Source organism: Microtus oregoni, unplaced genomic scaffold (genome assembly GCF_018167655.1).
Source record: "Microtus oregoni isolate MIOR12 unplaced genomic scaffold, Mior012 000060F_004, whole genome shotgun sequence".
NCBI classification, from domain to species: Eukaryota; Metazoa; Chordata; class Mammalia; order Rodentia; family Cricetidae; genus Microtus; species Microtus oregoni.
The window spans coordinates 491,733-505,245 of NW_024543839.1; the positions used below are offsets into that span (position 1 = coordinate 491,733).

A 13,513-nucleotide genomic window follows, 5' to 3' on the forward strand; every position below is an offset into this window, starting at 1 on the left:
TTAATAGACTCATTCTCTAATGTATACATGCACCAAAACATTCACAGCATGTCCCATAGATACAGACAACGATTGCTCGCCAATTACACGTTAAAAACGGAGTGGCTGGGGAGATGGCTGACTGCATAAAGTGCTCACCTCGCAAGCACAAGCACTTAGGGTTAATCCCCAGAACGTGTGTGAAGCAGACCTGGCATTGTTGCACATTCTTCTAATCCCAGGGCTGGAGAAACAGAAACAGGTGCGTCCCTGGGGTTTGCTAGCCAGCCAATGTAGCTTAGTTGGTGAGTGCCAGGTAAAAGGGAGAGACCTTGCCATTCATAGATTCATAGACAGACAGCCAGATAGATGAGAGACCCTGTCACAGATAGATAGATAGATAGATAGATAGATAGATAGATAGATAGATGAGAGATAGGTAGATTGGTAGGTAGATAGACAGGCAGACAGATGCTATGCCAGTAAGAGAGCCTTTATGTCAAGCTACCTTACACCAAGCCTGGAAACCTGAGTTAAGTCCCCAAGACCCGCAGAATAGAAGAGAACTGGTTCCTGCAAGTTGCCCTCTGACCTCCCCACATATACAATGGCATACACATACTGACTCCCACACAAGGGAAAAAGGAGATAGCTTCTGAGGAATTATACACACACACACACACACACACACACACACACACACACACACACAGAGAGAGAGAGAGAGAGAGAGAGAGAGAGAGAGAGAGAGAGCGCTTCAGTAAGTAAAGCTCCATCATAGGGATGGTACTGGACTCACTAAATGGAGAGACCTCACAAAGACCAGCCCATGCTTGCTGTAAACAACAGTGTATCTATCCTATCCTACAAGTGACTCTACCTCCCTTAGTGACCTGAACGCTGCTTCCTTCTCAATCTTCTAACAGTATAGGAACCTCAAGGTCATACAGTCCACCCTCCACCCAAGAAAAATATCTCCTCAGCTTACACAAAACATGGAAAAGCAAGCTGCCCAGTCTTGCCAGCCTTGTGGTGTTCATAACCTCCTGAACAGCAGTTCATAGCCAATCTAATGACAGGAATTCCTGGGATGGACACTCGCTAACCCCTTCCAAATGCCTCATGCCTGCCTAACCCTCTGCGGGGTTGTATACCTCTGCAGCTGCCCTTCCAGGGGTGCCCACAGCACTGCCTCTGCAGCTGCCTCAGGGGTGCCGACCACATTCTCTGAGCTAAACTGTCCCAGACTCCTTCTGTCATCTCCTGATGTGCCTTCCCAACGTTTGGTAGAGGCAGATAATGACGTTAACCCAGCCTTCCCGAAGTATTCTGCTTGATTCGGCCAACTGTCCTAAGTTCTCTTTCCCAAACAGCTTCTGTGGTCAAGTAAGGCCAGCAGGCTTAGGAGTGTATCTCAGTGATAGAGTACCTGTAAAGCCCCAGGTTCCATCCTTAGCACCGCAACACAACAGCCATAACAGTGGTACTAATGATGATTATGATGATGATAAGGTTACCAAAATTTAGCAAATCATTGGTTTGTTGTAGAGTGTGTAAATTTTCCCAAACCTGTTTGATAGGTTTTTCTCGCCTACAGAATAAAGACAGTAACTGCATTGACCTTCCAGTGTGTCACCAGGCCCAGGTGTCAGGCTGGGACAGGTATAGGGACTGGATGCCTTGCACCCTGAGAGCTGTGGTGGCTTTTTTCACACGGGCAGGCAGGCCTTCACAGATGGGCGGAGTCAGCAGTCTGAGTCTCTCAGACTGGTCTGGGAAGGTCCACAGAAGCAGGTGAGACAGAAGGAAGGTCACGTGACGGCTTTAAACTATGGGAAGACAGGTAATGACCACTAGGTGGAAGCACAATGCAAGGAATAAGATTAGTGTCCCCATTTCCCCAGTGGTGTTCGCCGCCCAGGCAGAGGCACCATCACCGTCCACACCCCCACCTCCTCCTAATTTCCTAGCCTGTGTTGCCAAGAAGCCCGCTCCAAGGACCTTTCATTGTTTTTTTTCTTGAATGTCTGCTGTGTTCCTGACACACAGGGCACAACCATAAATAAAGCTTGGGCTGCTCAGGGTTTGCAGCTGGGGACCTCTGTCTCCACTCTCCTTGGTGCCTGCTAGAGGCGAGACCTTGTTATCAGCAGTACTTACTTTTGGCCATGCATGTAGCCCACAAGGGGTGGAACTTCCTCCTAAGGAGTCAAACATAGCTCCATGTTTTCTATGTGTCAGTCACAAATAGGCTGGGACTGTAGCTCATCATTAGTAGAGCAATTTCCTAGCATTCTAGAGTCCCTGGTGCAGTCTTTAAGAAAAGCAGTGCCAGGCATGGCGGTGCATACTGGTAATCCAGTGCTGATAGGTAGACAGGTAGCTAGAGAGCTCACGGCTAGCCAGCCTAGCCAGTCACCGAGTACCAGGTTCAGCGAGGCCTTGTTTCCAAGAAGATAAGGTGGACAGCAATAGAGGTGATACCCAAACGTCTGTCTCGGTATCAACTTCTGATTTCAGGCACAGTGGCACTCGCCTTTAATCCTAGCACTTAGGAGGTAGAGACGGGTACATCTCTGTGAGTTCAAGGCCAGCATGGTCTACAAAATGAATTCTAGTCCAGGCAGGGCCAGACTAGAGTGAGACTCTGTTTCAAAAAGAAAAAAAAAAAAAAAAAACAATATCAACTTCTGTAGGAGAAGGGACACCGCACCAAACTTCTGACCTCCAGACATGCACACACTGTACACCATATGGTACATGTTGGAATAATAAGAGTTTTCATAGGAGAACAATTAGAAGAAGAAGCCCAGACGTGCTCCCCAGAGGTGGTTATGAAGACTTGCTAACTAACCAAGAACTCGTCCCTGTTTCTCATCCCAACGCATGACCCTGCCAAGCATACCCCTAAACTCTAATGTTGGCAGGAAGGAGGATTCCCCACCCCATCTCATTAGCCTGTGGGCTCTTTCCCTATCCCCATTCTCTGCTGCAGGTGGGTTTTCTTGCACGAGAAGGCCTACCAAGTGCGGGACACTGCCATTGAGTCCTCGGTAGTGACGAAGGTGAAAGGGTTCGGACGCTATGCCAACAGAGTCATGGATGTCTCAGATTATGTGACCCCACCCCAGGTACGGTGCCCTACCCTAGGGACATGTGCATGCCCACGTCTGGGGAGCGTGGGGACAGAAGCTACAGCACTGCTGGGGGGATTGGGCATAAAGAAGCTGGACTCCCTCAACCCCACCCCACCCCCCAGGCCCTGTGACATCTGTTCTTTCATGGAGAGCGATCAGAAGGAGAGCAAGAGGGGACACCAGGTGGTTAGGAAAAGTTTGTTTGAATGCCAGCTGTGCCTCTTGTTAGCTCTGCCACCTTGGCCAAATCACAGGCAGACTGCGGCTTCCTCTTCTGTAGAGCAGCAGAAATCACTTCCTGCCCTGCAGATTGGGACGGGGCTTTTTCCCTCTCCCTTCTCCTCCCAAGGGCACCTCTGTCTTTGTCATCATCACCAAGATGATCGTCACTGAAAATCAAATGCAAGGATTCTGTCCAGAGGTGAGTGGAAAAGGTCACAGAGGCGTACCGGCAGAAGCAAGGCAGGGGGTATGAACTGAGGCCCCTGGTCTAGCCTCGGAGCTGAGACTGGACCTGCCACCTACCAGAAGCCACAGCTGTGGGAACCTGGGGGAGGCAATGGGAACGAATGGCTGACCCAGGGCCAAGGGAGGGTCCTTCATACACGTGTGACCCTGTCTCTCCACAGAATGAGGAGAAGTACCGTTGTGTGTCTGACAGCCAGTGTGGGCCTGAGCGCTTCCCGGGTGGGGGTGAGTGCAGCCCTTTCTCCATCCCACCCCAACCCCAACCCCAAGCCTTCATGGGACTCTAAAATGCAGTGAACTCTCCATGGGGATAAGCCCAAGTCAGAAAAGGGGGCAAGCCTATTCTATGGAATTCTGCCAGTGTTACAAGAAGTTTTCTGGGTGCAGTCAGGGCTGTGGAGGTACATGGTTCCTGCCCCAAGAGTTCAGTCTAGGTTTTTAGTGGAAACGTAGAGTAGCAGGTAGTATTTAAAAAAAAAAATACAGGGGCTGGAGAGATGGCTCAGCAGTTAAGAGCACTGCCTGCTCTTCCAAAGGTCCTGAGTTCAATTCCTGGCAACCACATGGTGGCTCACAACCATCTGTAATGAGGTCTGGCGCCCTCTCCTGGCCTTCAGGCATACACACAGACAGAATATTGTATACATAATAAATAAATAAATATTTAAAATAAATACAGAGAGCCCAGGGGAGGGAACAAGGATGGTTCTGAGATGTGGCTCCAAAGCCCTCCTGGAGGTGACCTGAAGTTGGGGGAAGATTCGGCAAGATGGAGGGAGCTTCGTGAAGGGTATTCTAGGAAGAAGGGATGCTCAGACTAAGAGGCAAGGAAGAAGAGTCCTGGGGTGTTGGGGACACATGCATTGGCTTGCCTTGCTCACCTGCTGGGGCCCTGGTGAGGATGGGGGTGGGGGGTGGGAGTGGCAAGGGTCAGGAAGCCACCTCGACATGAAGTTCCACCCTCCAGGGATCCTCACTGGCCGCTGTGTGAACTACAGCTCTGTTCTCCGGACCTGTGAGATCCAGGGCTGGTGCCCCACCGAAGTGGACACCGTGGAGATGTAAGGCTCTGAGCATCCCCAAGCACATGGAGGGCTTTGCATGATCCCAGTGGGAATGTTATCTTAGGGTGTCATCGCCCTGCCCTGCCTCTGCCTCTCACCCTTGCTCCCATAGGCCCTTGGTCTATGTCTCCTTTCCAGAGGCACCCACAAAGGAATATTCCTGAGAAAAGCCCCCTGTCTCCCTTCTCCCAAGAGCTGAATCACCCCTTCTCGCCCGCAGGCCTATCATGATGGAAGCTGAGAACTTCACCATTTTCATCAAGAACAGCATCCGTTTCCCTCTCTTCAACTTCGAGAAGTGAGTCGCCGATTCCCCCCTCATTCAGTCTGCCACAGAGGCCCCCCTCTTTCTCTCCATCTACTCAACTCCCTGGAGCTCCTATCCCAAATGCCACATAGCCAGTTTCTCTGCCTGTGTCCCTGCTTTGGAGCTTTGAACCCACATAGGAGTCTCTCGCAGCAGAGAAAAGACAGCATGGCCCGGCTGTGGACACCGAGGCCTCCTGCAGTTGGGGTGTGAAGAGTCTGTCGCTTTTATTTCTTGCCACCTACAGCCCTCAATAGAGACTGTTGGTTTGCTTGGTATTTTTGTTTTTTGTTTTGTTTGCTTGTTTGCTTTGTCTTAGTTTGCCCTCACTACATTGGCTCATACATTCAGCAACTACCTAGTGGCAGTGAGCCTTGTGCAAAGGACCCTGCCAGGCACCACGGAGATACACAGAGCAATCAGGAGAGACTCTGGTCACCAGGAGCCCAGCCTGGTAGTTGGAGACCCTGGCCACAGCATTTCTAGCCCTGCCATGAGATGGAACACGGGGGTTACAAAACCATGCGAGGAAAGAAGGGAGGTAGACGGGGAGGGGCTGAGGTGCAGTAGATGTCCCCATCTCGGTGTTGAGGGCCAGAAGCATACAGAAGACTGGAGAAAACTTAGGCATAACTATCTCTACTTTAATTCTGGGCCTCATCTCTTTCCTCTTTCCTCCCCAGGGGAAACCTCCTGCCCAACCTGACAGCCAAGGACATAAAGACATGCCGCTTCCACCCTGAAAAGGCCCCATTCTGCCCCATCTTGAGGGTAGGGGATGTGGTTAAGTTTGCCGGGCAAGATTTTGCCAAGCTGGCCCGCACGGTGAGAACCTGTCTCTTGTCCATGCCCCTCTGCTTACCCAGAAAGTTCAGGGCTCCCATAGACTTCAGGGATCACCCCTGGGATGCTGGGCAGTAAATGCCTCCTGGTGGAGGCACCCCAGACATGCAGATTCCCAAATCCTGTCCATCTCTCCCCCAGAGATCTTGCCTCTACTTCCCCAGAAGAGGCATTCCGTCTCCTGAAAGCACCATGCCACAGGAAAGCTATCTGCAACAGTGCTCTCTCTTCCCTATGTTGTCTCTCGGGGACTCTAAGACTCTGGGCTCTTCCCCGAAGGTCACCCCCTCCCTACTACCACCTCCCATGTAGAGAAGAGAAAGAGATCCCTCTCCACAAACCCTCAGCCCTGACTGAGGACAGCAGAGAGCTCATACCTGGCCCTTTCCTCAGGGTGGCGTTCTGGGCATTAAGATCGGCTGGGTGTGTGACCTGGACAAGGCCTGGGACCAGTGTATCCCCAAATATTCCTTCACCCGGCTGGACGGAGTGTCTGAGAAAAGCAGCGTTTCCCCTGGCTACAACTTCAGGTAAGCCTCCCTCGCTGAGCAGGGGCAGAAGCCTCAGGCAGCTAGCTCCAACGACGTTCCTGTCGAGCAGAAATGCACATTGGGAAGAGAGCTCCTCATGTCCCTCGTCTGGTCCCCACCAGGTTTCAGTTCAAGCTTGGGGAGGACTTCCTGAGAGCTGGCCATCCCTGAATTGTGGTGTGAGGTGTGGATTCCTGCCATAAAAGGAATCCAACCACCTGGGATCTGCTGAGGACAGTAGTCACACCAGCTGGCCAAAGTTTCTGGAAGTACTCGATTCTGTCATTTTTTTTTACTTGCTTTTAGCTCTGTCCCTGACACTGGTTGGTGTGCCTGGTTCCTGTCCAGCCCCATTCCCTGCCCTGCACACACACTGGTGTTCCTGGTTCATGTCCAGCCCCATTCCCTGTCCTGCACACACGCTGGTGTGCCTGGTTCCTGTCCAGCCCCATTCCCTGCCCTGAGCCTGAATTTTCTGAGGCTCTGACTCCCAAAGTAAGCACAATATCTGCCACAGTTTCTTCTTCCAAAATGGGAAATTGACATTTCTCTCTAAAACCAGGAAATCCCGTGATTCACAGGCAGCAGCTATAGTGATCAGTAGTTCTTTCATGCTCTTCTGGGGGAAAACTGGTTTTTAAATATCATCTAATTGGTATTCCAAATAGCTGTGGGGCCTGAAGAACTTTTATTTGGGGGAGTTTTCCCACTAGGCAAAAGGGAAAGAGAGGAAGCCCAGGGTGAACTGATTGGAACAGCGGAGCCTTGAACAAGTCCTTGGCCTCTTCCCTATTAGGTCCCCATCTGTGAAATGCTGAGAGAATATACTTAGCTGCCCAAAGGGTGGAGTTTTGCGCTCTCTCTCTCTCTCTCTCTCTCTCCCTCTCTCTCTCCTGTGTGTGTGTGTGTGTGTGTGTGTGTGTGTGTGTGTGTGTGTGCATGCACATGCATGTGTGTACACGCGCACATTCAGAGGTCAGAGAACAAACTCTGAATTTTCTACAAACTATGTTCTCTGCCTTGTTTGAGGCAGGGTCCTGCTCATTCATTCCCACATATCAGGACAGCTGGCCTATGCACTTGTGGCGATTTCCCTGTCTCTGCTTCCGCTATTACAGATCCCTGTGCCATGCATCTGGCTTTTATATGTGTGCTGGGAACTTGAACTCAGATATCCAGGCCTACGCACTGAGCACTTATGCCAAATGAGCTATTTCCCCAGTCCTTGCCTTAATTTCTGAAAATCCCCAAATTCCCGGAAGGACCCTGATTAAGTACACAACATTATATGCTTGAAAAAAGAAACTTAAGAAAACGGATTTGCAGAGATGGGGTAAGATACGTAGAATACATTGTTACAGATGTGAAGAATTGTTACTCAAGCTCCACCTTGTTGTAGCAGTCTTCAGTGTAATGCTACATTGTATATAGTTAGTCTTTTGCCTCCTGTGAAAACATTCCAGAAGAAAGCAATTTAAAGCAGGAAGGTTTGTTTTGGTACAGTTTGAGGGTCCTGTCCATCATGAGGGGAGTCATGTCATCATGAGCCTAAAGTGGCTAGTCAGATGGCATCCTCGGTCAGCAAACAGAGATACTCCACCCACTGCCTGCTCTGCACTCACCTGAAACTCAGCCGCCACATCCACATCCGCCACATCCAGGTGGGTCTTCCCACCTGAATTAAACACTCCATCACACAAGGCTAGAAGTGTGTCTCCTAGGCGAATCTAAGTCTGGCCAAGTTGATAATCAGGATTAACTATCACAAGTCTTCATTTCATCAGCTTGACACCCGAGCGTATCACTTTTAAATCATACCATTGCATCCCTCCCTGATTCCTATCTCCTGTTCATTTTGTAATTTAAAATATATTAGTTCATCTCTAATAAGTCTCCAATATCTCAACAGTTCTAAAATTTCAGAACTTTAAATACGTTCTCCTGTGAGATTTGGGAAATGTCTTATATATGAGTCCCTGTAAAAATCAAGCCTTCAAGTCGTACACTTCTCTTATGCAATATCATGAAGAAAACATGATATTCTTCTGACAAAGGAAGGATGGAAATAAACAAGCAAAGACTCAGACAAGATATGACTGGATCACAGCAGGGTCGACACCAAACCCTGTAGTTCCATGTCTGGGATGTGGGGCTCTTGATGGCACTGTCTGGGCTGCAGTTTTCTTGGGTGGCTGCAGTTCTGGTTCTGGTGCCTACCGTACACACAGGCTCTCTCCTAGGCCAGCTCTGCTTCATGAAGCAGTTCTTGGAACGCATTCCTCATTACTAGCATCTCCAATATCCTGGGGTCTCCATTACAACTTAGGATTCACCTTCTCAGCTTCATGCCATGGCCTCTTAAGGCCTACTTACAGCAAGTCTGACCTGACCCAGCTCCACACTGCCTGGCTTCAGTAGCTTCTAGAACTCTGGTGTTAGCGTCTGTGACTCCTCCATGCCTGCAGAACCAGTGCCTCATGGAAAATGCTGCCAAGTTGTGCTGCCAGATGAAGATGTAGCATAAGCCCTCAGACAACGGTTATGGCAACCTTTGTGTGCCTTGGAGGCAGACCCTGGGAAAATGCTTTCCTATGTGGCCCTCTGGTTCTGGTGATTAGCATGCTTAATGTAGGCTTTCTCTTTTTCAAGCGAATTTGCATTTTCACAAGTTGAAGTGCTCTGTGAGTAAGACCTCGCCTTTCCTACTGCCCTAGGGTGCCAGTTTCTCTTGAGTGGCATTGATTTCTCCAGCAGCTCTAGCTGCCTTCTCCTCATCCGCTTTGTCTTTGTCTTTAAACCTGCCGTACTCCGTTCTCATTTACTGCACACGCCAGGCTTTTCTGCTGTTCCTGCTGTGCTGTCACGGTGACCCTGACACACAGTGGCCCTTTACTCTCTTCCTATGTAGTTCTAGGGCTTCTCTAGTCTGGAGCCCCAAATTCTTTGCATTCCTCCAGCAAACTCATCCCAAAAGCACGCAAACCCAAGTGATTATGTTTATCGCAACAGGAACCCTGCTCCTGGTACCAATTTCTTGCATTAACTACTTTTCTAGCTTCTGTGGCAAAATACCCAACAAAAGGAATTGAGGAAGGAAGGATTTTTTTTTTTTTTTTTAATATTTATTTATTATGTATACAATATTCTGTCTGTGTGTATATGTGCAGGCCAGAAGAGGGCACCAGACTTCATTCCAGATGGTTCTGAGCCACCATGTGGTTGCTGGGAATTGAACTCAGGACCTTTGGAAGAGCAGGCAATGCTCTTAACCATTGAGCCATCTCTCCAGCCCCAAGGAAGGATTTTCTTTGGCTTGTGGTTTGAGGGCATAATCCATAATGACAAGAAGGCCTGGTGGCAGGAGTGTGAGGTGGCGGGTCACATTGCATGCTCAGCCAGGAAGCAGAGAGAGATGAATGCTGGTTCCACCTGCTTTCTCCTTTTCACTTTGTGGCCACTCCAACCTTTGTGATGGTACTGTCTACATTCAGGGTTGGTCTTCACTCCTCTGTTAAATCTCTTTGGAAAAGTCCTCACAGACATTCCCGTAAGTTGGTGCCCTGGGTGTTTTAAATCAGATCAGATTGACAGTCGTTATTAACCATCACAATAATCCGCTTTCCTTTTCACCTTACTTTGCAACTTTAAAAAATAATGGCTTCTCCCATTACACTTTCCATTTGGTAGTTTAAAATATATATGTATGTTCTCTGGAAAGAAGAATTTTTAAAAATTGAAATTGCTTTCATAATCAACTCCAGAGTTTGAAAAACCCTAGGAAACAACACATATTTTAAAGTAGGTTAAAAATACTGTTTGGCTCACTGGAAGAAATTGGCATATTTATTCAGTTAGTTCATCACACTGAGATCAATACAAAGGATATTTGTATGGTGGCTTAAAATAGTTATATACTTTAATAAAATTCTCAATCTAAAATACAAGTTTTCACATTATAACTCCCCTTTGGCCATTAGGAAGCCTTCAGTCCTCCAAACGACTCCAGTGACAGAATGCTTGTGTGAAGTTGGGGTCTGCTGTGAAGACCCCGCCTCCTGCTGTCAAGCAGTTTGGAACAATATCTTTCATTTGAGGAAGAGCTGCTTTGGAGTTCTGTAGCTCCAGCTGATTATGCAGTGGCTGTGCCCTGGCTAGGCACAATGGGACCGGAGAAACACTTAGTTCAACATAAGCTTTGGTTGAGGGTGTGGATGTAGCTCAGTCGGTAGAGTGTGATCCTAACACGCAAGAAGTCTGGGGCTCCAGTGCCACCTCAAGAAGTTACACAAAACCTAAAACCAGGAATGGAGGCACTTGCTTGTAACCTCAGCACTCAGGAGGCAGAAGCAGGAGGATCAGTTCAAGGTCATCCTTGGCTACAAAGGGAGTTCAAGGTCAGCCTGGGCTACAGAGGGAGTTCAAGGTCTGCCTGGGCTATTTGAGTTCACGCCTCAAAAGGAAGATAGCTTAGATTGTTTATTTGGACAAGACTGGGAAGAGGATCTCCCCGGACTCCACCAGTGTAATCATCAGGATCTAGGGGAGCCACCTGAGTGGCATAGGCTTCTCTGAGGAACCTAAATAACCTGCTCTGTAACAGAACCAGAAGTACAGGGCAGGCAAAGCTACCCAGCTGAACCTGGGTAAAGTCTTCAGAGAGCCAAAGAAAACTGCCTTCGGGAGACATCTGGCATCCTTGCCAAGCAGGGCACAGTTCTATCTCTTCCCTCCACCCGGGTCCCCACCGCCACTCTCGTACAGCGGTAGACATACTGACACTCAAGGCCAAGCTGCTGCTGTGGCAGGGAAAATCGCCATTCTGGACGCTCAGATAAGGAGAGGGCACTCGCCATGGTTTCCATGACAAGGTGATTTGAAGCTGATGTTTGAACCTCACAAAGCCACTTAGCAGTAGGACGGGCACTCATATAGCCACGTGCATAGCATGCTGTGTGTCTGATTGCTCCTCACCCATCCTAGAGGGTAGACGCTACAATCCCTCCAGTCCTGACGGGAAAAGGCAGGCTCGCTGAGTTCACACATCCAGTCCATGCAGGGACCCGGATGTGGATAAATATTCTTAGTGATGCCTGCCACAGCCAGGAAAACTGCGGCATTCACACTCGTGAATCCTCAGTAAAGCATGCATAGGTGGTTGATTTTTTCCACCCTGCTGAAAAAACAAAGAACCCGGGTTCCCAGGGAGTGAAAATACTAGCAGATGCTGGCGGCCCAATCCGCATTCTGGCCTTTTGCCTCCCAAACAAGTTCGTCCGTCTCCCCTCCAACAGAAGCCAGATTTCTCCCCACTCTATTGTTGCCGTCTGCTCTGGAGAGAGTGGAATTATTCAGACAAGATTGGCCTTGCTTTTCGCTGCACATCTGATACCCAGGGGCAGCTGGAGACCTGCACTTCCATCGCTAATTACTTCTGCGGCTCATTTCTCTGCCCCCACCTCCCCACTCTGTGCAGCTCTTTGCCTGCAGAATCATTGATTTTGAGATGGTCTAGGTGTTAAAGATCCCATGAGCACATCTAGACAACGCTGTCCCTTTACAGAGGGGAAACAAACGCTCTGAAGGGGAGGTGCTTGGTCTAAGACCACGAGAGCATCTTAGTGTAGCCATAGAGGTCATTCTGTCCAAGCCGCTGGCATCTGCTTTCCTAAGTCACAACCCCAAGCAAGAGGATGCTTCATACGGTGGCCTGTTGGTCATGAGTCAGGTCCAGTTACTGGAAAAGTGGCCTGGGTACATCTCCCTTCAGTTCTTACCTAGTGGACTTGGTTCTCTCCATCTAAAATTAATTTTTGTGTGATCTCTAAAGGCTTTTGTTCTTTCTCCACCTGCAGTTTGGTCAGAAGAATGTTTGGTTTTTATACCTAGATTTGTCTATTCTGCATAGTTAACTATTCTAAGTATCTCCTAGTGTTTTTTTTTTGTTTGTTTGTTTTTTGTTTGTTTGTTTTTGGAGCTTTTTTCCGAGCATATAGAGAGTACAGTTGATAGGGTTGTCTGGGTGTGTGGTAGACAAAGTGTTGCCACCGTGTCTAAACATAAGAACTAACAGCTCAACAGTCTATAGACAAAGGACCCCCCAGAAGCAGGAGGTAGCATCCCGTAGCTTAGACAGGAATGGGGTGGGACCTTGCAGCCCAGGTATATACCCTTAATTTGCCTCAATTCCCTCTGAAAATTCAGCTCAGTATTTTGAATTGGGCTAATTGTCGTACTGCATGGTGAGTTTGTGAGGCACACATGTTTGTTAGTGATTAAATGTTACAAGCCAAGAGAGAGCAAGTCTGTGTACGTGTACAGTGCATGTGTGCGTGTGTGTATGTGTGTACGTGTGTGTATATGTATGCATGTGTGTATGTATGTGCATGCGTGCATGCGTGTATGTGTGTATATGTATGTATTATGTGTGTATGTGTGTATATGTATGTGTGTATCTCTGTGTGTGTGTATGTGTGTGTGTAGGCATTGATGATAGTGGCAGATTTATAACACCGTGTCTATGCGGGCCTCAGCAGGAAGCAAATGACAGACCCAAATTAGGTATTTTGAGGAGAGCTTAATAAAGATACTGCTTTGAAAATGTGGGCAGGGTGCAGGGAGCTACAGGGCCTGTGGAAAGGGGCTAGAACTAAAGACATGGGCATGCATGGAGAGTGAAGCCTCAGCAGTCAGAACAGAGGCAAAGCAGCCCACTGAGGCAGGGAGAAGCTAGGGTCAGAGGGCACATGTGAGGTCCAGTCAAAGTCCCTCTGCTGCCTTGTGGAGGTCTCTGAACCCTGGTGAAAGCGTGAACCATTGCCTAATAAAAGACTGTGTACTCCTAGCCATGAACAATTTTGCTGGCGTTTTGCTGCTTTTGTTCTTAGAGGCTATGTTATCTACAAATATAAGTTTTATTAAAATATGCTTTTTTTAGGCTAGGGATGTAGCGCAGTGGTAGAGCCCTTTCCTAGCGTGTGCATGGCCCTGGGTTCAGTCCATAGCATGCCTTTAAGGGATACTGTCTACAAGAGCTACACAGAGCAGCAACATGGGCTCCTTTTCTCTCAGTCCTGCTCCCCTCACAGAAGTTGGTGTCATAGATGGCAGCCGGGGCGGAAGGGTCGTCCTTCCAGTCAGTTATACACATGCAACCTAAAATTCCTGGTCTTCGAAGACCTCAAAAAC

General features: G+C 48.7%; 1 protein-coding gene across 1 annotated transcript in view; it reads left to right on the top strand.

The window, feature by feature from the left end:
* The window catches only part of LOC121439123 (P2X purinoceptor 3-like), a 33,708-nt gene that overhangs the window by 5,127 nt on the left and 15,068 nt on the right, over positions 1–13,513 (top strand). Inside the window, exons 2-8 of the mRNA XM_041639629.1 lie at positions 2,975–3,110; positions 3,466–3,537; positions 3,746–3,803; positions 4,552–4,645; positions 4,869–4,946; positions 5,639–5,780; positions 6,192–6,328. Coding sequence (XP_041495563.1) covers positions 2,975–3,110; positions 3,466–3,537; positions 3,746–3,803; positions 4,552–4,645; positions 4,869–4,946; positions 5,639–5,780; positions 6,192–6,328 — 717 coding nt within the window. The remainder of the gene's footprint in view (positions 1–2,974; positions 3,111–3,465; positions 3,538–3,745; positions 3,804–4,551; positions 4,646–4,868; positions 4,947–5,638; positions 5,781–6,191; positions 6,329–13,513) is intronic.